Here is a 22,690-nt window from a genome sequence, read left to right as displayed (position 1 = left end):
TGAGAGGTCTTTCGCCATTGGAACACATTCGAGTGATGTGTTTGTTGTTTTGTTTGTCTTGATTCTTGTTTTGAGTCATTTCGAATGTCAATAGATATGTTTAGGTTGTTTTACCTTCATTTTCTCTTTGTTGAGTCGTGGTGTACTGTGGTCAGTCGTAGGCTCAATACCCAGTCATAGAACTCATTTCTCAATTTCAATTTCAAAAATAAATCGTTTTGTGCTCAGAGTGCTGTGCCGTTCTCCACATATGTGCAAAACAAGATTCATTCTTTTATAAGCTACAAGGTTCAACCCAGGTCATGTGAGAGCAATAGAACAAGGACCTATCTGAAGCTACATAGGTTCCGGACTGCAAAGCAAAAGAAAAGAAGGAAAATCGGAGCATCTAGTTTGTTTTAACTTTAAAAAATTTTGAGATTGTATTCCGGATGTACCTTTTCAGGCCTGGTCAATGCTCCGAAGTATGAGTGTACCTTTACGTCAACCTCAAGCTCAAGCTCAAGCCTGCTTCAAGCCAGAATGGCGATCAGAAGTGCTCTTCCTGAGTACCATTCCCTGACAGAGGCATCTTGGCTGTGTTTACAATGAGTTCCTAGAAGACCAACTGCGATGATGGAAACTAGAGTTCGAATGACGATGCCTAAAACACGAAGGTTCGGAATTTTCGAGACTAAAGTCTGGTTTGAATACCCAGGGGTATATCCTCGGCTTGAAATCTGTATGGCAGCCACATAGATTGAGATAGCATGTATACGCCTCAATTCTGGATACTGAACCAACCTAGTCTGTCACCCCGTTGGAGAATAGGGAAAGTTTTGAATATGATCGGGAAGAAAAGCAGTATCAGTGGCTTCTACATGCAGAGGTTACCTCTTGTCAGCATTTTCAGAACCTTTGTACTGTGAATTGAAGGTAAGAATTCAAAGAACACAATGGGGAGATCCCTGTCAGAGTAGAGCGGTTCATCGCCACTCACCCCATGAGATACTTTTTAAAGCACCACTTTATTGGTTTATTACATTTCCCTAAGCATCATGCACTACATTGCTTGTAACATGTATCATATCATCTCACTTATTGCATTTATTTGCATCTTGTGTTATCTTGTATCATTTATCCTTTTACGCTGAACAGCGTTTAGGATCGTTGTCCCCCTGGGCTTTCTCAGGATGCGTGGAATGGGCTCTTGACAGCTTGTTTTTGGGCCTCTTCTCACGATTTCAGTGTGGTTAGAGTGTCCATTTCCTCACACGATTTCAGCGTGTATGGAATTTATCTCAGGATGCGTGGAACGCGCTCCTGATTAGTTTTCTTTGGACCTCTTCTCACGATTTCAGTGTGGTTAGAGTGTCCATTTCCTCACACGATTTCAGTGTGTTTGGAATTTATCTGAGGATGCGTGGAATGCGCTCTTGACTGGTTTTTCTTTGGACCTCTTCTCACGATTTAAGCGTGGTTAGAGTGTTCCTTTCCTCACACGATTTTAGTGTGTTTGGAATTTATCTCAGGTAGCGTGGAACGCGCCCCTAAGTAGTTGTTTTTGGAACCTCTTCTCACGATTTCAGCATGGTTAGAGTGTTGTTTTCCTTACACGATTTCAGCGTGTTTGGAATTTATCTCAGGTTGCGTGGAACGCACCCCTAAGTAGTTGTCTTAGGACTTCTTCTCACGATTCCAGTGTGGTTTGAGTATTCCTTTCCTCACATGATTTCGGCATGTTTGGAATTTGTTCTCCCTCCTCTCACGATTCCAGCGTGGTTGGAGTATGTCACCCTTTTGCATCTACTGCACTATCTGTTACATCCATTACATCATACCATTTTATCGCCTGTATCCTTTCCATGTTAAGCTTGGTTTGGCATGTGCCCATACTTTTCTCGTTAAAGCATAGCTCTGTATGTGTACGCGCCTATTCCACTAAGAGAATTGTGGTCTGAGGGTTTCGGCGCCTTTTCTGTGTTAGACGTGGTCTGTTTTGTGTCCATACTTTTTCTAAGTAAAACAGTTTGGCTTGCGTCCCTTTATTCACCGCATCCATTGCATCCATTGCATTGTACTTTGTCTTGTTGCATTTAGCATTTAGGATCACGATCTTTCCTCAGCAGATCATTCCTCACTTATATCATACCACCTATTTACTTGTATTCTTTCTGCGAAACACATAGTTCTGCATGTGCACACGCTTATTCCACTAAGGGAATTGTGGTTTGAGGGTTCCCGCACCTATTATGTATTAAACGTAGTTTGATGTTGCATCTCCATCCCTTTATGGTATTTGTGTGGTTTTGCACTACTTGTGGTTTGATGATTTAATTACATTGCATATCATTTGCATTATTTCGTTGTATTGCATATCATTTACATTATTTTGTTTTGTTGTGTATCATTTTGCATTCTGCCCCTGAACTACGCTGGTTTGATTCCTTGCAAAGGGATACGTAGGCAACCCTCGGGTTCAACCAACTGCATTTGCATTTTGTTTATTTGTCCAAGTCTTCGGCCTTGTCAAAAATGGGTCGTCTCCGGGTTTTGACATTCACTCACGTCATTTCATGACTCTGAGCTCTATCAAAGAGGGGCAACTGTAGACACCCCATTTTTGACCGCCTTTAAGACTTGGGCATCACTGATTGCTTACTTGGTGATGAAAGTTGTGCAGTGCAAATGTTCGATTTCTTTGGCAAGGAGAACGTCAAATCCTAACCTCACACGCCATTTTTTGACCAAAATGATTTTAGACCTTAAAACCTTTTCTTTCGAAATATTTTTGAAAAAAGATTCTACGATGTTCCGAGACTCGCATTTCGTTAAATGTTGCGCTTTTCGGTAAACCGAGCAAGGACAAAGAGGAAATGCATGAAAGAGAGGTGAAATTTTTGAAAAATCTTTTAAAACACTTTATTTAGAGGTTTGGAGTTGAAGAAAATTGGAGGAGAGAGAAGAAACCTAGTTGGGGAAGAAGTTAGGCATAAATCGTTCAAAGAGAGTCAAGCAGCCCTCACTAAATCAGATCTATCCGTTTGTACACTTTGATTTCAGCGATGAGGCCACCACTGTTGGAAAGTGTACTTTTGGGGCTTCATTTTATACTCAAGAATCTCCTCAAACCGAGTCCAGATGAGGCAGATATGGCTAGTTGAAGTTGGGCATCAATCCAATTAAGCTGGAAATGAGCAATCTTCACTAAAAGAAACATATCTTTTTGCACACTTGGAATTTTTATGTGACGCTGCCACCATTGGAAAGAAGACTTCCGGGACTTCAATTTAGGCTTAAGAATGACTACCAAAGGAGTCCAGATGAAGGAGTTATGCCCATTTGAAGTTGGGCTTGGAAGCAGATTTTTGGTGGTCGACCGGCCATCAATGAAAAATGTCGGCCACCAATGAAAAAAGCTCAGATTTTGTAGATATTTTCATCCAACAGGCTCCCACAAGCTCCAGCTGTCTGTTTTGTTGATATTTCGACCTGAAGCTCATATAGTGCTATATATAAAAACCATTCTCTATTGTTTTCAAGGTTGGAAAGTTTGGGGAGCCTCTCTCTCTAAAATCTCTCTCTCTCTCTCTCTCTATAATTCTCTCTCTCTTGAGCTTTTGTGCTTAGAAGCTTGCATACTTCAAACTTTAACCTATCAACCCTTAACCAAAGTGGTTCATCTTTGGGATGAGGCTGCTTGAAGCTCTCTTGGAACTCCTTAAGTGGGTTTTGGCTTAAGTTGTGGCTTAGAATCACTCTTCCCTTCAAAGGTACAACACTTACCTTCCTTAAGCTTGTTTTGCATACTTATTTTCCCATCTTTTTCTACTTTTTTGGCCTAGTTTTCAACTGTAAAAACCTCTATTTTTATGACCTAAAAATTGTGGTTTAAGGTTACTTTGTGTTAAGGGGTAGTCTACCCTTCTTATCTCTTTGTTTGTTAAGCTTTTGTGCCATTTCTTATCACTTTTAAACCAATTTTTTTGGGCCTTTTAATCACTGATTTTTAGAAGTATTTCAGCGGTAAAAACTTTGTTTTGAAGTCCAAAATTGGAGGGGTTAGCCTGCCCTCCTTGTATCCTGCTTGCATGCGTAGTTAGCTCTATATATATTAGCATGTTTTTCTAGCTTAACTTAGCTTATTTCCAGCATGTTTTTGCCTCTGATTTAGGCTTCTTTAGCTCTGTTTTGGGCTGTTTGTGTTGTATGAGTAGTTTTTTGCATGGTTGTAGTGTAACCCCATGTTTTAGCTTATTGTTTTAGCTACTCTTGTCTTCATTCCAGCATATTTTCCAACTGATTTTGGGCTATAAAAACTCTGTGTTTATGGGCTGAAGCTTGGGTTCTAAGGCCATTAAAGGTTGAGGGGTTGATAGCCCTTCTTTATACCTTGTTTTGGAGGCCATTGCCCTTGTGTTTCCCACCCTTTTGCTATCTTTTTCCAAGCTTTTAAACGCTATTTTTCATAGCTATTTCAATGGATAAAAACATGTTTTGAAGTCCAAAAATGGAGGAGGTAGCCTCCCCTCCTTGTGTCTTGCTTACTAGTCTAGTATGCTTCATGTTTTAACCTATTATTCTAGCTTGTGTTAGCTTAATTTCATAATGTTTTAAGCTATATTTTAGGCTGTTTTGCATCTGTTTTGGGCTGGTTATTGCTTTTGAGCTTTGTATTGCATAGCTGTGGTGTAATTTCCTTTACTAGCTTAGTGTTTCTAGGCATTGAGCATCATTAGTGTGTCTTGGTTGCATGTTTTAGTGTTGTTTTGCACTCCATTTCAACACTGAAATCTATGCAATTTCCCTCTATTCTTCACTTTTCTTTTGCTTTGAAAGTAGTTTTAAACCACTTGTTTGCTTACGTGTGAAATTGAGACATTCATGCCTAATGGTTTAATCCCCTCGGCGGTTCATTATCAATGGCATGAGGTCTCTTTCATGCTCAGGGCACTTGTGGTTTAAGCCCTCTTTCCATTAGAGGACACTCACTTTTGGACTTTGTAGCACTTGAGCCCTTTAAAGCTTTGGTAAATGTATTTGAGCCCTTTAGTTTATTTTGGGAATCTTTGGTGTTATTGTACCTTAGTTTTGGAGGTGTACAAATTGATTTAAACTTGTTAGGATTGCTCGTTCACGCTCGTTCGCATTGAAAAGTTGTTTGGAAACTTGAAAATCATGTTCTGGGGTCGACACCGGTCTTGGTGGTGTCGACACCTTCTCTTTTTTTTGCCACAAGGGTCGACACCAAAGCTGGGAAGGGTCGACCCTTGATCTGAATTTGTTCACTGCATTTTGGTGTCGACACCAGCCTTGGTGGTGTCGACACCTTCTCTTTTTAGTTGGCCGCAAGGGTCGACACCAATCTATGGAAGGGTCGACCCTTGTTCTGAATTTCCCCACTGCATTTTGGTGTTGACACCTGCAGTGCAGTCACACTTAGTGTTCCAGATTTCTTCTTTGGTGTCGACACCTGTGTTGTGGAGGGTCGACCCCTACGAATTTTTCCCATATTTTTCTCACGGTTTGGACCTACTTTTTGGGGATATTTTGACTAGATATTTTGAGTTGACTTTGGGGCTTATATCTATTTTTGACGTAGGACTATATAAAGGCCCTCACTTGACCTTTTCTCTCACTTTTTCTTCCCTTTCCTCTCTCTAAATCGTGAAACACCTTCTCTCTCTCTCAAAAGGCACTTTTCACTCAAAGATCCTTAGATCTACTTGGTTGAAGACCTCTACTCACCTTGCTCCTTTGAGATAAAGTGTAGAGCTTGTCAAAGGCTTCATTTTGATCGGAGCAAAGCTTGGTTTCTCCTCCGTCGACTTTTGGGTTTTTCTTCCTTCTTCCCCTTCTAAGCTTAAGGTAGGGATAAACTACTCCTTGTTATGAGTTTTAACATAGATGTCTGTCATTTTGTATAAATGGTGGGTTGTGATGATTTTGGGAAGTTAGGGTTTTCGAATTTGAAATTACAAAAGAGGGGTTTTCAAGTATTGAACTCTATGTGTATGTGAGACCTTGAAAAATGGGGTTATTGGTGTGAAATTTATGAAATTGAGCCTTAGGGTTAAGGTTTGAGAAAAATGGGCAACATGTCTAACTTGAATGTAACTCATTAATTTGAGTAATTAATATAATAATTATGGGAATATGAAATTGAGTTGGAAATCATGAAATTGGGAGGTTATGGAATTGAATGGTGTAGTTAGATAAATAAATCACTCACCTATGAATATGTTGATGTTTTATCTGTATGATAAATTTATTATCTATTTAGAGATAACTGCTTTGGGCTATCGGTGGAGGATAGTCTTGATTGTTGTAGACATTGTATGTTGATAAGGGAAAACTGAAACCAATCACCTGGGTTATGTCATTGAATATGACGGTTGGAACAATACATCGAATATATGTATTGATTGATCATTGTATATGATAAGTGTTTAAATACATTGTACATGTATATTGTTTGGGAGGAGATAGGAGATGTACTCCATGGTTTGAGAGGAGATAGGGGATGTACTCTCAAACCTGTTTGGGAGGAGATAGGGGATGGACTCCATTGATAACTAAGTTGGCCGGAGTGTCCAGGGTGAAAGTCCCGAAATTCTAATTACGTTTGCATAACGTAGATAATTGAAGTATTGAAAGTGTTTTATTATGAGTTGTAGTCTCATGTGAATTGCGGTAAAAAGGGAAGTGTTTTATTATGAGTTGTAGGCTCATTTAATTGTTGGCTAGATAATGAGCCATGTTTGTATAATTAAAAATTGGATAAGTAAAGGAAAGTGGAATAAAACATAGACTATTTGCCATGGAACTGGAATGTGTTGTGAGTTGATTTACAAGTGTTAGCCATTTATCAAATGCTAATGTTTAAGTTATTTCATATACTTGGTTTAGTAAATATCTACTGGGCATTGGCTCACCCTATATGGGACATCATTTTCAGGTTCAGGTGAAATGCTGCCTCCAAGGACGTAGCTTGGGAGGTTTTGGGAGTTGAAGACCCTCTTGTTGTTATTTCTTTTGTATTACATGTAAATCAAGCCAAATGGCTTATTTTGTATAAAGAGTTAGAACTCTTCTTTTGTTGTAACCAAGTGTTGACTTGGAAAGTTGTAAGCCCGTAGGGCATTTACTTTTGATGTCAACATGTAATACTTTTGTACTTAATACTCTGATGAATGGAAATATGCTTTATCTTCTTATGTCTATGCATGTCGAGCATGTTGAGTTTATATGTATTATTTTGAGGGCGTTATAGACTTAATCAATTAAAGAATGGATTTGTAAGCTAAAATGAGTAAACAAAAAAGAACAAGTAAAAGAGGCAAAATAAAGCATCTTTTGTGTTGCATAACATGTGTTCGGATCGGACGTTAATTCGAACACAAGGAAAATATGACGTTTCATACTCAAAATGATGAAACGTGCCAGTTTCCTGGGTCACCATTGCCCTTGATCATGCATGATAGGGTGATGGTTGTTATAGTCTTGTTTGTGCATTCATTAAGCTTATACAAGCGTGGTTCCTTAGCCATCATGCATGGAAAATGCTTGGTTGATGGTTTAAGGGCCAAGAGTTACACTCCTTTGAGCTTGTGCAATGATAAGGAGGGTAGCAGTACATACACTCCTTGAGAATACACTGTTTTGCCTCTGTTTGCTCTCTGTTGCAGCCAAAAAAAAGGAAGTTCAGGAAAGGGGTGGCCGACTGGCCACCAGTAGTGGCTGACCGGCCACCAGTATCAGCTGACCGACCACTAATGGTAGCCGACGGCCACCATTGGTAGTCGACCGGCCATCAATGAGGAAAGTTGCTCAGTATGCTCCTAAGGTGGATCAGAAGTGTTCTGGGAGTTGGCACAATATTCAGTGACCTGAAATGTGCAAACAGAGGCTGCAACGGTAAAGCGGTGGCATTTTCGAGAGGAGAATCCGAGCATACTTGCATCCCTCTCCCCGAGGCCATTTATTCGCTTTATTCATACAAGTGTCAAGTGTTGTAATTATTCAATTAGCTTAGATAGTTAATTAGTGTAATTGCTTTAATTAGCTTAGCATAGCTAGTTATTCAATTTTGGTTTGTAATAATTAGTTAACTAAGTTAGTTAATTAGTTTCGGTTTGTAATAGCTTAGCTTAATTAGCATTGCTAGTTAGCTTATTTATTCGGACCCTCCTTTGCGATGGCGTAATGTTGTAGTAAGTGTGCGTGCCTGTGTGTATGTTTTCTAACCCCGTGTCTTTCTCCCTTTTATTTAATCGTTTTTGATGGTTAGATTAGGGTCATGCTTTAATTAACATACCTTATGCTTGCATGTTTGCATCCATTCATTTGTCTTGCATGCACCAAGGCTCGGCGCATCACTCAAACTGCATTGTTATTTCAATACTTCTTTGAATACGTGTTTCAAAGCATGCTATCAAAGTATTGCAAATACCATGATTAAGTAGCCGAGCCTATTTAGTTACATCATTGCATGTGTTACATTAGATATTTAACATAATTAGGATCATGCATTTTCTAACTAGTTTTTGTTTTAGCTTGGAGTACTCGGTAAGTTTTATGCTTTAGTATACTTCCATGAGTGTGATTGCCACGTTGCCATGTTTCACATGCTTGCCATGAGGCTATGTGCTTAAATGCTAAACTGCATGAATGCCTGTGGATGAAGGCTTGATTTTTTGAATTGGAACGATTCAATGAGTGTGAGTTTTAAGCCCATTTTGTTGTGGCAAATCATGTTTTAAGCCCACTATGTTTGGTGGCAAATCCGCATCTTTAAGCTTACTTAAGGGTGGCAACTTCAAACCATTTTCTCAAAACAAATATGAGTTGAATTTGTTCTAAGTCTTGCGACTAGTCTATACTTGCTTGTGTGCGTCACATAGCAAAGTTAGCCCAATAACTGAAACAAGAACACATAAGGTTTATAAAATGTCGTATCATGATTAGTAGAGGCCGATCTTTGATCGGGCGAGCGGGGGTGCTCATTTCATGACCTTCCCCCTTCGTACCCAAGTTCCCGAGCCGAGGCAACTTTGATGATGACGAACACGTGGCTTTTGGCACAAGTCAAGGTTTCTTAAATTTTTCCAAAAATAAAATATTTAGGTGGCGACTCTGTATCTGGCAAAGCAATTCAATTTTGGCATTATTTGATTTAAAATCAATTTTCCAAAAAGGTTTGCGAGGTTGGACTCTTTGGTGTTTATCAGTTTCACATTGCACTTGTGAGTCTAGATTCAGAACCGCAGCAGTCTCAACTGTGAGGCCTTTCTTTTCAACCCCTTTTCAAAAGGCGGAGCGCGGAAAATGGCGAGTCCACAAAAACCATGAAATGAAGTTCAATTCATAAAATCAAAGCCCAAAAGCATGCCAATTCTTCATAATCAAGGCGAAACTTTATATATATATATATACACACACATGCATGTAATGACTTGAAATCAAAACTTCGAAAACATGGATTCATGGAGTGAAAAGTGTAAAAATATGTTGAATTCTCAAACTTGAGCATAAAAAACACCATGCATGTGAGTACTTGTTGAAATTCAAACTCAAAACTTGGTGACTTATGCATGCATGCATGATTTGACTCAAATTCCATCATTCTTAGTTCAATTCAAGTGTATATGTCTAAATTCAAGTGAATTCTCATGTAAGATAGCTCCCTACCTCCAATGAGAATTGAAGTTCTTACCTAGAGTCCACAATTTCATGAATTCTAGCAAATTCTTGAATAATTCCTCCAATTCTTTTCAATTCTTTAGCAATTCTTCCTTTTCTCTTCTTTGATCTCAAATTCTCTCATACTCTCTCCTTCTCTACGTTTTGACACCAAGGAGATGAAGTGTAGAGTGTATGGAATGTTCTTGAGGCAACATTAGCCTTATATAGGCTTACTTAGCATTTACTAATTAAATGTGACTAGAGCTAAGTTAATTCAACTTAATCATTAATTTATTCTAATTTGACTCCGAATCGAAAGCTGATTAAACTTACCAGAAAATTCTAAAAATTCCAAATAATACGTTGACTTAGTCAATTTCATGTTCGGATGCCGATAAGGCCCTCAATTTCCATGTAGAAACAGAAATTCAGATTCCTACAATAGATAGATATAAATTCAAATAGCATGCACAACACACAATTAACACATAATTTCACTTAACCACTTAATTAATATTCTTAATTACGGATTAGTAGGTAATTATGGATCGGGGTTGTCACAGTTATGGCTTAGTTATGACTTATTGGGATTATTTTTAGGTTATGACCGAAGATGTGGTGTTTGATTATTATATATTATAGTCCTTTTAGTTATAACCGAAAATGATTTTGTTTTAACACTTTTCTGGTATTAACGCCATGAAATATCATAACTTGTGTATGGTATACCCTTTTGGAAAGTGTATGGTAAAATGACTCATTTTAGTAGAATTTTTGTAATTAGAAAGAAAATCTTTAATAGAATTTTATAAAAGATATATAAGATATAATTTTTATATGTTAGGGTACTATAGTAGAATTATCAAAAATTCAAAGGGGGCACATGACCCTCCCCTCCGGCCCTATTGTAGCCCTATCCCTGACCACCACCATTGCCATCGTCATCCTTCCGTCGCTGCCACCACCGTCGTCGTCGTCTATCCACCACCACCACCGTCATTATTCAAACGTCACCACTGTTCACCAACTATCTCCACCATCGTCGCTGATCTACACAACGTTCATATCACCACCGCCTTATTTGTTTCAAATTCAGATTTATTTTTCAATGATAAATTTATCAGTCTCTTTTATTTTTAAAGTGAGTGAGTAAATATGAGTAAAAATGGTGAATATTAGTAAATAAATTAATATCCTATGTATATGGAAGAAGTTGGTAGATTTTTGTAAGTGAGTTAGTGAATTATGAGTACGAATGGTGGATATTAATAAATAAATTCACAGTGATAAATTTATCAAACTGATCAATAATTTAGTAATAAATTTATCAGTTAGAATCTATAAATAAATGTGTTTGATTAATAGGACCGGCATGTAAGCCCTCCATAAATAAATAGAAAAGTGGGCTCTAAAGTTGTGAAACTGGGTCATCATCCGGGCTAACCCACCAAGTTTGATCCATGGACTTTATTTGGGTGATAGATCCGTAGATGCTTTACTGTTGGGTTGATTCAAGATTTTCAAATATCAAGGCCCAACCCAGAATTCATCAATATCCATTGCTTTAGTTTTTCTTCTTATTACTTTTTATAAAAATAAATAAAAATAAAAATAACAAACTAAATATTAAAAAAAAAAGGGGGAATTATTTGACAGTGAGAAGAGAAAAAAAATTCAAAAACATGGAAGATACAAGTGAAAATCTATGGTTTATATTTGTGTATTTTCTTTTTCTTTGTCAAATTGTTAAGTAATTTTTTTAATAAAAAATTGGCGAGCCCTACATTTTTTCATATTTGAATGGGAGAAAAAGAAGTCAGGATATCATATTGGGAGATATTGAGATGGAATTTCGGAATGCTCAAAAGGCATCAATTTTTTAAAACCCTTTTGCTTTTATTAAAAAAATTAGTTTTAGATTTTTAAAATGAAAGATCCTAAAATTTAAATACAAAAAAAAAAAGAAAAAAAAAAGAAAAGAAAATAAAAGAAGAAGACTTTAAGAAAAAAATCACTAGAAACAGAAAATGAAAAGGCCAAGAAGCCACCAAATTTGACTTTTCCTTTTAGCCAAATTTCAAATTTGATTCAAATTTTTAGATTAATAGTTCTATAATGCTTTGTGCGTTGTTTTTAGACAAATTTTTTTTTTCAAATTTGATTCAAAATATTAATTGCTGAACATAAACTTAGACATAAAGAAGGGGAGCTTTTTTCATAAATCTATCTTTAATTACTTATGTTTTAATTAGTTCAAAATTTATTTTAATATTCCACTTAGTCCTGTCCTAGGTAAATAGATGATATTACCTTTATGTTCATATCAGATCATAGGCGTCTTTTTTTTTTTCAACTCTACAATTTTATTTTTCCCCAAATTAGAACCCTAACGTTGAACTCCTTCTTATTCGACCAAAACCTTATGATCAGCGAGTTCTGTTCATTCCGGCAACAAAAATCACGAAGTACTGTTCATTCCGGCAACATTGATTGCCCAGAACAATCCATTCCGGCAACTGAGATCACCGATAACGGTTCATTCCGGCAACTGCGATCCTCACTCTAATCGATATCTACAATGGTGAACAAAAGTAAGTTGTTTTCTTCAATTTTATACTATTTTTTTACATTAAATCCACTAGTTCATATTCTTTCGTTAAAATGTAAAAATTCACATTTCAATGTTTAATGTTTAATGTTTATTGATTCGGCATTTAGCCTTTGAAAATTACAAATTATAATTTTCTTCTTTATGAATGCTTTGTTTTTCATGTCACATTTATAAATGCTCTGTTTTTCAGCTTTAGTGTTTAGGGACTCAACATTTAAGAATATTTATGAATGCTCTGTTTCTCATTATGAATGTTTGAAATTCTGTTTTCCATCGTTAACATTTTGTGTTTCAAGTATGAATGTTGACATTGTAAATAATTTGAGTCTATTTCCATTGCTAGAACAATTATGTTGAGTCATATTGTTCAGATTACAATAGACTCAAAACACCATTGTTAGTATTTGGAATTTATTTTAACATTTCATTGATTATGTTGAGTGAATTGTCACATTGCTAACATTTGTGTTTGAAATATGAATCTTCTCATTGTGAATATTTGGAGTTTGTTATCCATGTTACATTGATTATGTTGAGTCACATTGTCAAGGTTTTCGTTTGACATTCATGATTGAAGTATAAGTCTTCCCATTGTGAATGTTTGGAGTCTAATTTTCATGTTACATTGAAAATGTTCAATTATATAGTTGATATTCCAATATTCACATTTTTCATTCACAATAATGTGCTAATTGTTTTTAAGTAGGAATTTTCTCATTGTTAGTATTTTGAGTCTAATTTTCACGCCACATTGATTATGTTGAGTGAATGGTCACATTGTCAAGATTCCATTCTTGACATTCGTGTTTGAAGCATGAATCTTCTCATTGTGAATGTTTAGAGTTTGTTATGCATGTTACATTGATTATGTTGAGTCACATTATCGATATTCCATCGTTGACATTTTGTGTCTCAAGTATGAATATTCACATTGTGAATGTTTGGAGTCTAATTTTCATATTACATTGACAATGTTCAATCACATAGTTGATATTCCAATATTCACATTTTTATTCAAAATAATGTTCTAATTGTTTTTTAGTGCAAATTTTGCTCATTGTTAGTATTTTGAGTCTATTTTTCACGCCACATTACTTATGTTGAGTGAATGGTCACATTGTTAAGATTCCATTATTGACATTCGTGTTTGAAGCATGAATCTTCTCATTGTGAATGTTTAGTTTGTTATGCATGTTACATTGATTATGTTCAATCACATTATCGATATTCCATCGTTGACATTTTGTGTTTCAAATATGAATGTTCACATTGTGAATATTTGGAGTATAATTTTCACGTTATATTGAAAATGTTCAATTATATAGTTGATATTCCAATATTTACATTTTTCATTTACAATAATGTGCTAATTGTTTTTTAGTAGGAATTTTCTCATTGTTAGTATTTTGAGTCTAATTTTCACGTCACATTGATTATGTTGAGTGAATGGTCACATTGTCAAGATTCCATTATTGACATTCGTGTTTGAAGCATGAATCTTCTCATTGTGAATGTTTAGAGTTTGTTATCCATATTACATTGATTATGTCGAGTCACATTATCGATATTCCATCGTTGACATTTTGTGTTTCAAGTATGAAAGTTCACATTGTGAATGTTTCCAGTCTAATTTTCATACTACATTGAAAATGTTCAATCACATAGTTGATATTCCAATATTCACATTTTTATTCAAAATAATGTGCTAATTGTTTTTTAGTACAAATTTTCTCATTGTTAGTATTTTGAGTCTATTTTTCACGCCACATTGCTTATGTTGAGTGAATGGTCACTTTGTTAAGATTCCATTATTGACATTCGTGTTTGAAGCATGAATCTTCTCATTGTGAATGTTTAGTGTTTGTTATGCATGTTACATTGATTATGTTCAGTCACATTATCGATATTCCATCGTTGACATTTTGTGTTTCAAGTATGAATGTTCACATTGTGAATGTTTGGAGTCTAATTTTCATGTTATATTGAAAATGTTCAATTATATAGTTGATATTCCAATATTCACAGTTTTCATTCACAATAATGTGCTAATTGTTTTTGAGTAGGAATTTTCTCATTGTTAGTATTTTGGGTCTAATTTTCACGCCACATTGATTATGTTGAGTGAATGGTCACATTGTCAAGATTCCATTATTGACATTCGTGTTTGAAGCATGAACCTTCTCATTGTGAATATTTAGAGTTTGTTATGCATGTTACATTGATTATGTTGAGTCACATTATCGATATTCCATCGTTGACATTTTGTGTTTCAAGTATGAATGTTCACATTGTGAATGTTTGGAGTCTAATTTTCACGTTACATTGAAAATGTTCAATTATATAGTTGATATTCCAATATTCACATTTTTCATTCACAATAATGTGCTAATTGTTTTTGAGTAGGAATTTTCTCATTGTTAGTATTTTGAGTCTAATTTTCACGTCACGTTGATTATGTTGAGTGAATGGTCACATTGTCAAGATTCCATTATTAACATTCGTGTTTGAAGCATGAATCTTCTCATTGTGAATGTTTGGAGTTTGTTATGCATGTTATATTGATTATGTCGAGTCACATTATCGATATTCCATGGTTGACATTTTGCGTTTCAAGTATGAATGTTCACATTTTTAGATGCTGTCATATTCTCTAATTCTTTACATATTATCTATGAGTGATGCTATGAAATTTGGTCCTCATCAATATTTATTTTAATAGCACTGTTAATTACTCATTCCTCTTAAGTCTTGTCTCTATTTTTGTTTAACATTTTGTTGACAGATGTTATATCAACACCAAGGACAAAAATAAAAAAAGAAGAAACACATAAGGAAGAAACAGCTCCAGCTGATGTGAAACCCAATGTCAATATGAACAAAGTGAACTACCGTTCAAACATGACTGGCTTGGTAAAGTTGATGTCAACAACGAAGTTCACTGATGGGCAGCTGAAATGTTTGAAGAGAACTCCATTTTGGATGATGTTTGATACACTGATAAACACAAAAATTGAACTATCATCATGCATGAAATATGACGATGTGATAGCAAAGATCATAGAGACATACAACCCTGCATCAAATTGTTTCAAAATTGGCCCCAAATCTGTCAAATTGTCTACACATGACATCAAATTAATTTTTGGAATAGACTGCGGATCTGTGCCAATGGAAACTGCATATGGTTCGAAGCCAACATTTGAACTTATCGGCAAGAAGTGCAAGGACACACAGAGGCTTACATCGAAAAATATCCGATCTTTGATTGATGATGCATTGGTTGGGAGAAAGAAATCAGATAATGAGGAGGTTGCTAGGTTGATAAGTTTGTATGCTTGTTTAAAGCTCTTTTATTCCACAACTGGCGAGACAATTGGATGGGCATACTATTAACACATGGAGCATTTGGACAAGATGAAGGAATATGATTGGGCAGAAACCATCAAGTCCACATTAATGAATTCCATTGAACTTCATCATCAACGTCCAGAACGAGTGACTGGCCGTGTTATGGCTTTAATGGTATGTAATACTACATTCACTCACATAACTATTAATGTGTATGTCTGAAACGATACATTCACATTAGTTTATAATCATAATTTTTTTTTGACATGCATATTAACTGATTATGTTGAGTCACATTGTCAAGATTTTGTTTTGACATTCATGTTTGAAGTATAAGTCTTCCCATTGTGAATGTTTGGAGCTTAATTTTCATCTTACATTGAAAATGTTCAATCATATACTTCATATTTCAATATTCACATCACATTGATTATGTTGGCTGAATGGTCACATTGTCAAGATTCCATTGTTGACATTTGTGTTTGAAGTATGAATCTTCTCATTGTGAATGTTTAGAGTTTGTTATCCATGTTACATTGATTATGTTGAATCTCATTATTGATATTCCATTGTTGACATTTGTGTTCCAAGTGTGAATCTTCACATTGTAAATGATTGGAGTCTAGTTTCATTGTCACATTGATTATGTTGAGTCATGTTGTTGATATTCCAATAGACTCAAAACACCATTGTTAGTATTTGAAATTTGTTTTGACATTTCATTGATTACATTGAGTGAACTGTCATATTGCTAACATTTGTGTTTGAAGTATGAATCTTCAAATTGTGAATGTTTGGAGTTTGTTTTCCATATTACATTGATTATATTGAGTCACATTGTCAAGATTTTGTTTTGACATTCATAGTTGAAGTGTAAGTCTTCCCATTGTGAATGTTTGTAGACTAATTTTCATCTTACATTGAAAATGTTCAATCATATAGTTGACAATTTGTTATATTTTATGTAGTATTGGCTGTGTGAGCGTACCAAAATAGTGGAACCAATTTTGCAAAATGCAGCACCTCGATTTCTCAAATGGAATCTAACAAAACTTCACAAGAATGTAAAGAATTTGTCCTTCTCGTCAATCAATAATGATGAGGTTAGATACCGACATTATCCAATGTCAATAATATTATTTATTGTACCAACATTAACAGTAATCTCTATTACCAGGTTCATATAGAGAAACTCATACTGACAGACCGTGAGAGCACACTGTTGGCGCAAACAATAATTCGGGATGAAGAGAATCAAAAAGATGCACCTGAGAGTATTATTCATCATGAAGTCAAAATTGAGGAAGAAATAGACGTGAGCATACAAAAGAATGACATTGATGAGGCATTTGATACAGAGTTTGGCAATGAAGCAGAATTTCAGAGCAATGAACATGATGAAGCCAATATTAAGGAAGGTGCAGAGACTCTTGCATATCTACATGCACATGGAGTGCATCAAGTCATTGTGTCAAAGGTTGCTCAGGACAACATTATAGCGAAAATGGTCGCTGACCATCAAAAAGCATTAGACCTCATCGAGAAACTACAAATTGAGAACCAGAATCTGCAGGCGGCAAATGACATGAAAGACAAAATCATCTTGGAGCTGGAAACATTAATATGTAACTAGAAGGAGAATCCAACAGTTCAAAATGAGTTGTCCACTATGAAACATACAATTGATAATAAGAATGCAGAGATAGAAAGGAAAAGCAACTCCATAATTGACCTCCAAATTGAAAAGATTATACTCCAACTTGAGAAAACTATGCTAGAAGATAAAATTGATGATGATGTAGTACATGCTGTCATACAACAAATAAACCAGGAGACTTTGGATGTGGAACTGAAGCAAAATTTGAAGAAGAAGACCCAAAAAACTCCTACATCTTTGGTGAAGCGCATCAAAATCAAAAAAATGAAAGAATTGAAGTTGCCTGATTTTGAATATCAAGACAAAAAGGGAGACAAACAGAAAAGGAAGTTGGAAAATTTGGAACAAAATGACATTAAGAAGCAATGTGAAATTGTAGATCCAGATTTTGAAGGCTATTTGCACAAGTTTCGAGACTTTAAGCGTCCTAAGCATAATAAGCTTAGGTTGTCCAACAAATATGAGGTTTAAAATATCATATCTGAACAGGACAAGCAAAACATAAGGAATATGCATAAAAATGAAGGTTACGGGTAAGCATATTTCAAACAACTTCTATGTCTTTACATACCATCCTTATCTTATTATATCTAAACTCTAAATGTAGGTTAACTGTTTGGCGAGGAACCACTAAGGAGACTTATGTTTTCTATGACGATCTTGAGTCAATAATTCAAGACAAGTCCATAACAAATAATGTATGGTGCTTTGTACATTGTGCATTAAAGGTTATATATATTAACATTCACATCATAATCACATTAACATTGAATATATACAGGTCATAGATGCATATACAAAAATTTTAAGAAGAAAGCAGGAATCAATGATGACAGATTCACAACAATTTGACAAATCATTCTTTTTCAACAGCTTGTGTTTGGTATAATTTGTTATTTTATTTTTTTTATCCTGAATTAAAAACAAGTTTGATCCCTTATTTATAAAACTCATTACTCACAAAGTGCTGTCAATGTTTACAGAGCATGATTAAAGATGAAAAAGCAGAACTACAAACCAAATTCATTGATCCTCACATCAAGTAAGCAAATCAGTACCGATATCTGTACTTTTCACTCCACTTTAAATATCATTGGACCATAGTAGTGAGCGACATGGATGATGGAATGTGGAAGCACTACAATTCAATGAGGCCCAGAGATGGTTTTGAACACATACACCTAGCTCAAGCAAACATAGTGGTAATTTCAATATTTCATTCAATAATATGAAAAAATGTACATGTTGAGTTACATAGCAACGTAGTTAAAATATTATCTATTCTACACATCTAATCATATTCACAATCACAGAAAACATATATCGAATCACATATTCAAAAATTGCTCTCCACATCGGATATGGCAGATACATTAACACCCTCAGATTATGTCAAGCCATTGCAATCAGTTGATGCATGCCCTCAACAAGACCCAAATTCGTGAGTATTTACAATTAATATTCTCATTGACATAGTAGCTACAACCAATGTGAATATAACAAAATATTGATTCTTTCGTTTTTCTTTCTTTTTTTTTCTCCTGCAGTCTTAATTGCGGAGTTGCACTTTGTTACATAATGAGGCAACATGCTCTTCATGAACCAATTGGACCTGTGCTGGACAAGGAAGCTTGTCTTGCTGTGAGAGCTCTGTTAGTTGAAGCATTCCTGAATGATCCTGAAAGAACAAATCATCCAAGTTTTGTTGTTGACACCGACGAGGATGCATCTCAGAACTAAACTTCATATTTTCACACCCTACCATTTTCTTTTGATGTATTGATGAAACAATATTAACATCAGCTTTTGACCAAGTACAATATGTTTTGTATATAATATACCATTCACTAACATGTGAACTTGGATATTGTTAGTTAGTAAACAATCATTCCACAAAGATGTTGATACGAATAGCTATATACATTTTGTCTACCAAGAAATGTACTTTTAATATCAATGTTCTTTCCTGGTCTTATTCATGGTGTATGAGTATTATTAGTCATTATATGTGTTTGTTAAGCACAACACAATGTGAAAGTTTACATAAGTATATCATATGCTCACCCTGTCAACACATATTGGGGATATATGTAACTTTTCTACATTTTATTTTGCAAAAAATCAAAACAAACTATTTCAAAAAAAAAAAAATGTAATGAAACTACAAAATTACAAATTTCATAGAACAAATCTATTTTTTATTGACAAATTGTATCAAAATATGAAAATTCACATTAAGAAGCTTGTACCAACAAGTACACTCATACATGAACTACTAAATTGTTTACTAATGCAAATGTATGTAACATTCACAACACTATATTATTTATCTAAAACAAATTCTGCACTATAAATACTCACAACTCAACATAATATTCACAACGATATCCAACACATGAACCAATACTCACAACTCAACATAATATTCACATGAACTCTATTATTTGATCTTTAACAACTTTAATTGTGGCTGCCTATCTTTTTCCATCTACCACACCTCAAATTTGTTCAGAAACATATATCATATTCCATCCATGAACACATATTGTGTATATATGTAACAAGATAATATTTTGTTTTGATAAAACTGATAAACAAACTATTTCATAAATATACAAAATGAAAAAAAAAAAAACTACAAAATGACAAATTGCATAGAATTAATGAATTCCTTCTTATTCAAAAATTGTATCGAAATACAAAACAAGTACACCAATGTATCAACTAATAAAATGTGTATCCAATGCAAATGTATGTAACATTCACAATGGTATCTTATTTATCTAAAAAAAAAAACACTGTAAATGTTCAAAACTGAATGTGAAATTCACAATGTCCACCAACACATCAACCAATATAACTCTGTATTGGTTCTTTACATGACTTCTGATTGTGCCTGCCCATCTTTTCACATCTATCACATCTGATTTGACTTACTTTTTCCCCTCGAGATGGTATTCTACTCTTTCTCGGCCTACCAGCTGGCCGTTTTACAATTGGAGGTAATATGATAAAATCGCTAGAGCAAAAATCTGGTTTCTCCACAGATGGTATTGGGAAAATAGCCACTGCATATGCTTCCCTATAATTCTCTACACTAAAATATTTTTCAACACAATCATTAAGATTATATGCACTCATTTGGATAGCCGCAACAGCATATTTACAAGGAAATCCATTTACTTGCCACTGGTAGCAAGAACAAACACAGCGTCCAACCTCAACCGTAACTGATGGAAACGAATGCACCTCGAACACATCATCATTAGCTTTACTCACATTCCATGACCTACTAGAATTGAATGAATCTTGGAGGTTAGTCTCAAAGGTAGGACAAATAATTCCATTCCACTTGTTTGCAATATCCCTTCACTCTGACATTTGACACATTATTTGATTCCGAATAGTATCAACCAATTTTGTTATTGGAAGATTTCGTGCTTCTTTAATCCAATTGTTGAATGATTCAGCAGCATTGGATGTCATCTCACCATATCGTTGTCCCCAAACACATAACAGCAAAAATTGTCACAATTTAATACCATATGTGACATTTCACATTGTTATAACAACACAAAAATATAAACAATGTACATATAACTATCATTATATTCCATGAAACACACAATTGTACACACTTTACCTAAAGTAAGCATTTGCCCAATGTTTTGGTTCTAACCCTGACAAGAAGTTATATGCTCGTTGCTTCCCTTCACTCTTCAACTCTTCTAGTAATGCATGAAAACCTGTCACAGTAGGTTCATATGCACAATCACCCAACTTCCGTATTAAGTTTTCCTTGAAACCATTCTCCATACCCTTCAACTTGTCCCTAAAATTATTCTTTAGGTGTTGTAAACACCATCCATGATATACTGATGGGAATGCCTTTGGCATTGCTTCCAAAAGCCCTAGATTACGATCGGATACAAATGTCATGCGTCTATCATCAGCAATTACTTTTGACAGTTCATATAGAAACCATGACCAATTCGATTCACTCTCCGAATCAACAATTGCAAAGGCTACTGGAAACAATCCTAAAAACAGAATCAATGTTAACAGTCACAACTCACACACAAAAAGTAAACAAATGTAAAACTTCACATCAAAAAGCTAAACAAACCTTGGTTACCGTCTTTAGCTGTCGCTGCAAGCAACTGCCCTTTGTATCTCCCTTTTAAAAATGTTCCATCAAAAAAAAGCAAAAGGCGACAATATTTGAAGCCATTTATGCACGCAGCAAATGCTACAAAAAAAACCTTTTAAACTGACTAGTTTTCAAATCATAGTCAATATTGATATGACTTCCAGGATTATAATGCTGAACAGCATCACCATACCATCTCAGTTGGTCAAACGATGTTAAGTAATCACCATGCATAGCCTCTCTCGCTTTCTCAACACCTAACCATGCTACATGGTAGCTGATATCAAGTCCATAGTTTGCCTTGAAAGTATATGCCACATCAGTGGGGTGCATTAGTGGTCTATCCCTAACACGCTCAGATACAACATTTGACACCAAATCAGAGCTAAGCCTTGGATTTTTTGAAGTACGAACATCAGCACCACAACTATGTATCTTAGTCCATCTCTTAAGGTAGAAAAATTGGTTTGCTCTTTGGACTCTACCATGCACAGACCACAAACATCCCCTATCATCTCTATGTGAGCATACAGCAGTAATTCGTTGTGAATCGTTCTTCAAATATTTGAATTTAAACCCACACTGCACTGCATATTTGCATAAAACAGTACGAAACTCAAATGCTCCTCCTATGAAACATTGACCAATATGCGTAATACCATTTGCCCAAACTGAAGACAACAAAACCTTCTCACTGTGTGCACAATATCTATGAAGCAAATTTGTTTGATCATCATCTTCAATGCATGGATTTGCTAAACTACTATGTCTATCAGTGCCCAATTTTTGCTCAACAACAACATCAATTCGTTCAACTCCAATTGATTTACCAAGTAATAACATGTTTTGCAATTCCTCATTGTTATCCAAATGACAATTTGTATACCCCGGCAGTCGGTAAAACATAGTGATTGAATTAGCAGACAAATCACACCATTTGTTGCACACACATTTCACTAACTCGTCAAAGAAAAATAATTGTACCACATTTATTACAAACATGTTTGATCTATAGCAGCACAACAACAACATGAAAAAAATCCATTTGTCTCGTATCACACTGCAAAATCATCAATAGTACATAAAATAATTTGAATATTTAATCACATTCATATGTGTGAAGATTTGCTAACACGATGAAATGTATCAGGATTTTTAAATAGTTCAAATATTCACATCATAAAAAAAAAACTCTACCTCCTCAACAAACAATCATAAGCCCTACATTTATCATCATACACACCACATACAACAAATTTTA

The 22,690-nt window shown here is 35.1% G+C and overlaps 1 protein-coding gene across 1 annotated transcript; it reads right to left on the bottom strand.

Annotated features, from left to right (window-relative positions):
- Positions 1-20,918: 20,918 nt before the first annotated feature.
- On the bottom strand, positions 20,919-22,335 carry LOC114305598 (uncharacterized). The gene is made up of 3 exons (XM_082876329.1): positions 21,555-22,335; positions 21,406-21,456; positions 20,919-21,319 (listed from the first exon to the last, which is right to left on the bottom strand). Exons 1-3 carry the CDS (start codon positions 22,333-22,335, stop codon positions 20,919-20,921), a joined length of 1,233 nt encoding a protein of 410 aa, XP_082732455.1.
- Between the last annotated feature and the right edge of the window lie 355 nt (positions 22,336-22,690).

The sequence above is a fragment of the Camellia sinensis genome, chromosome 6 (genome assembly GCF_055761805.1).
Source record: "Camellia sinensis isolate YWXY chromosome 6, ASM5576180v1, whole genome shotgun sequence".
Taxonomy (NCBI): domain Eukaryota; kingdom Viridiplantae; phylum Streptophyta; class Magnoliopsida; order Ericales; family Theaceae; genus Camellia; species Camellia sinensis.
Note: the sequence above shows the minus strand (reverse complement) of the source record. Positions and strands in the feature narration are given on the sequence as shown.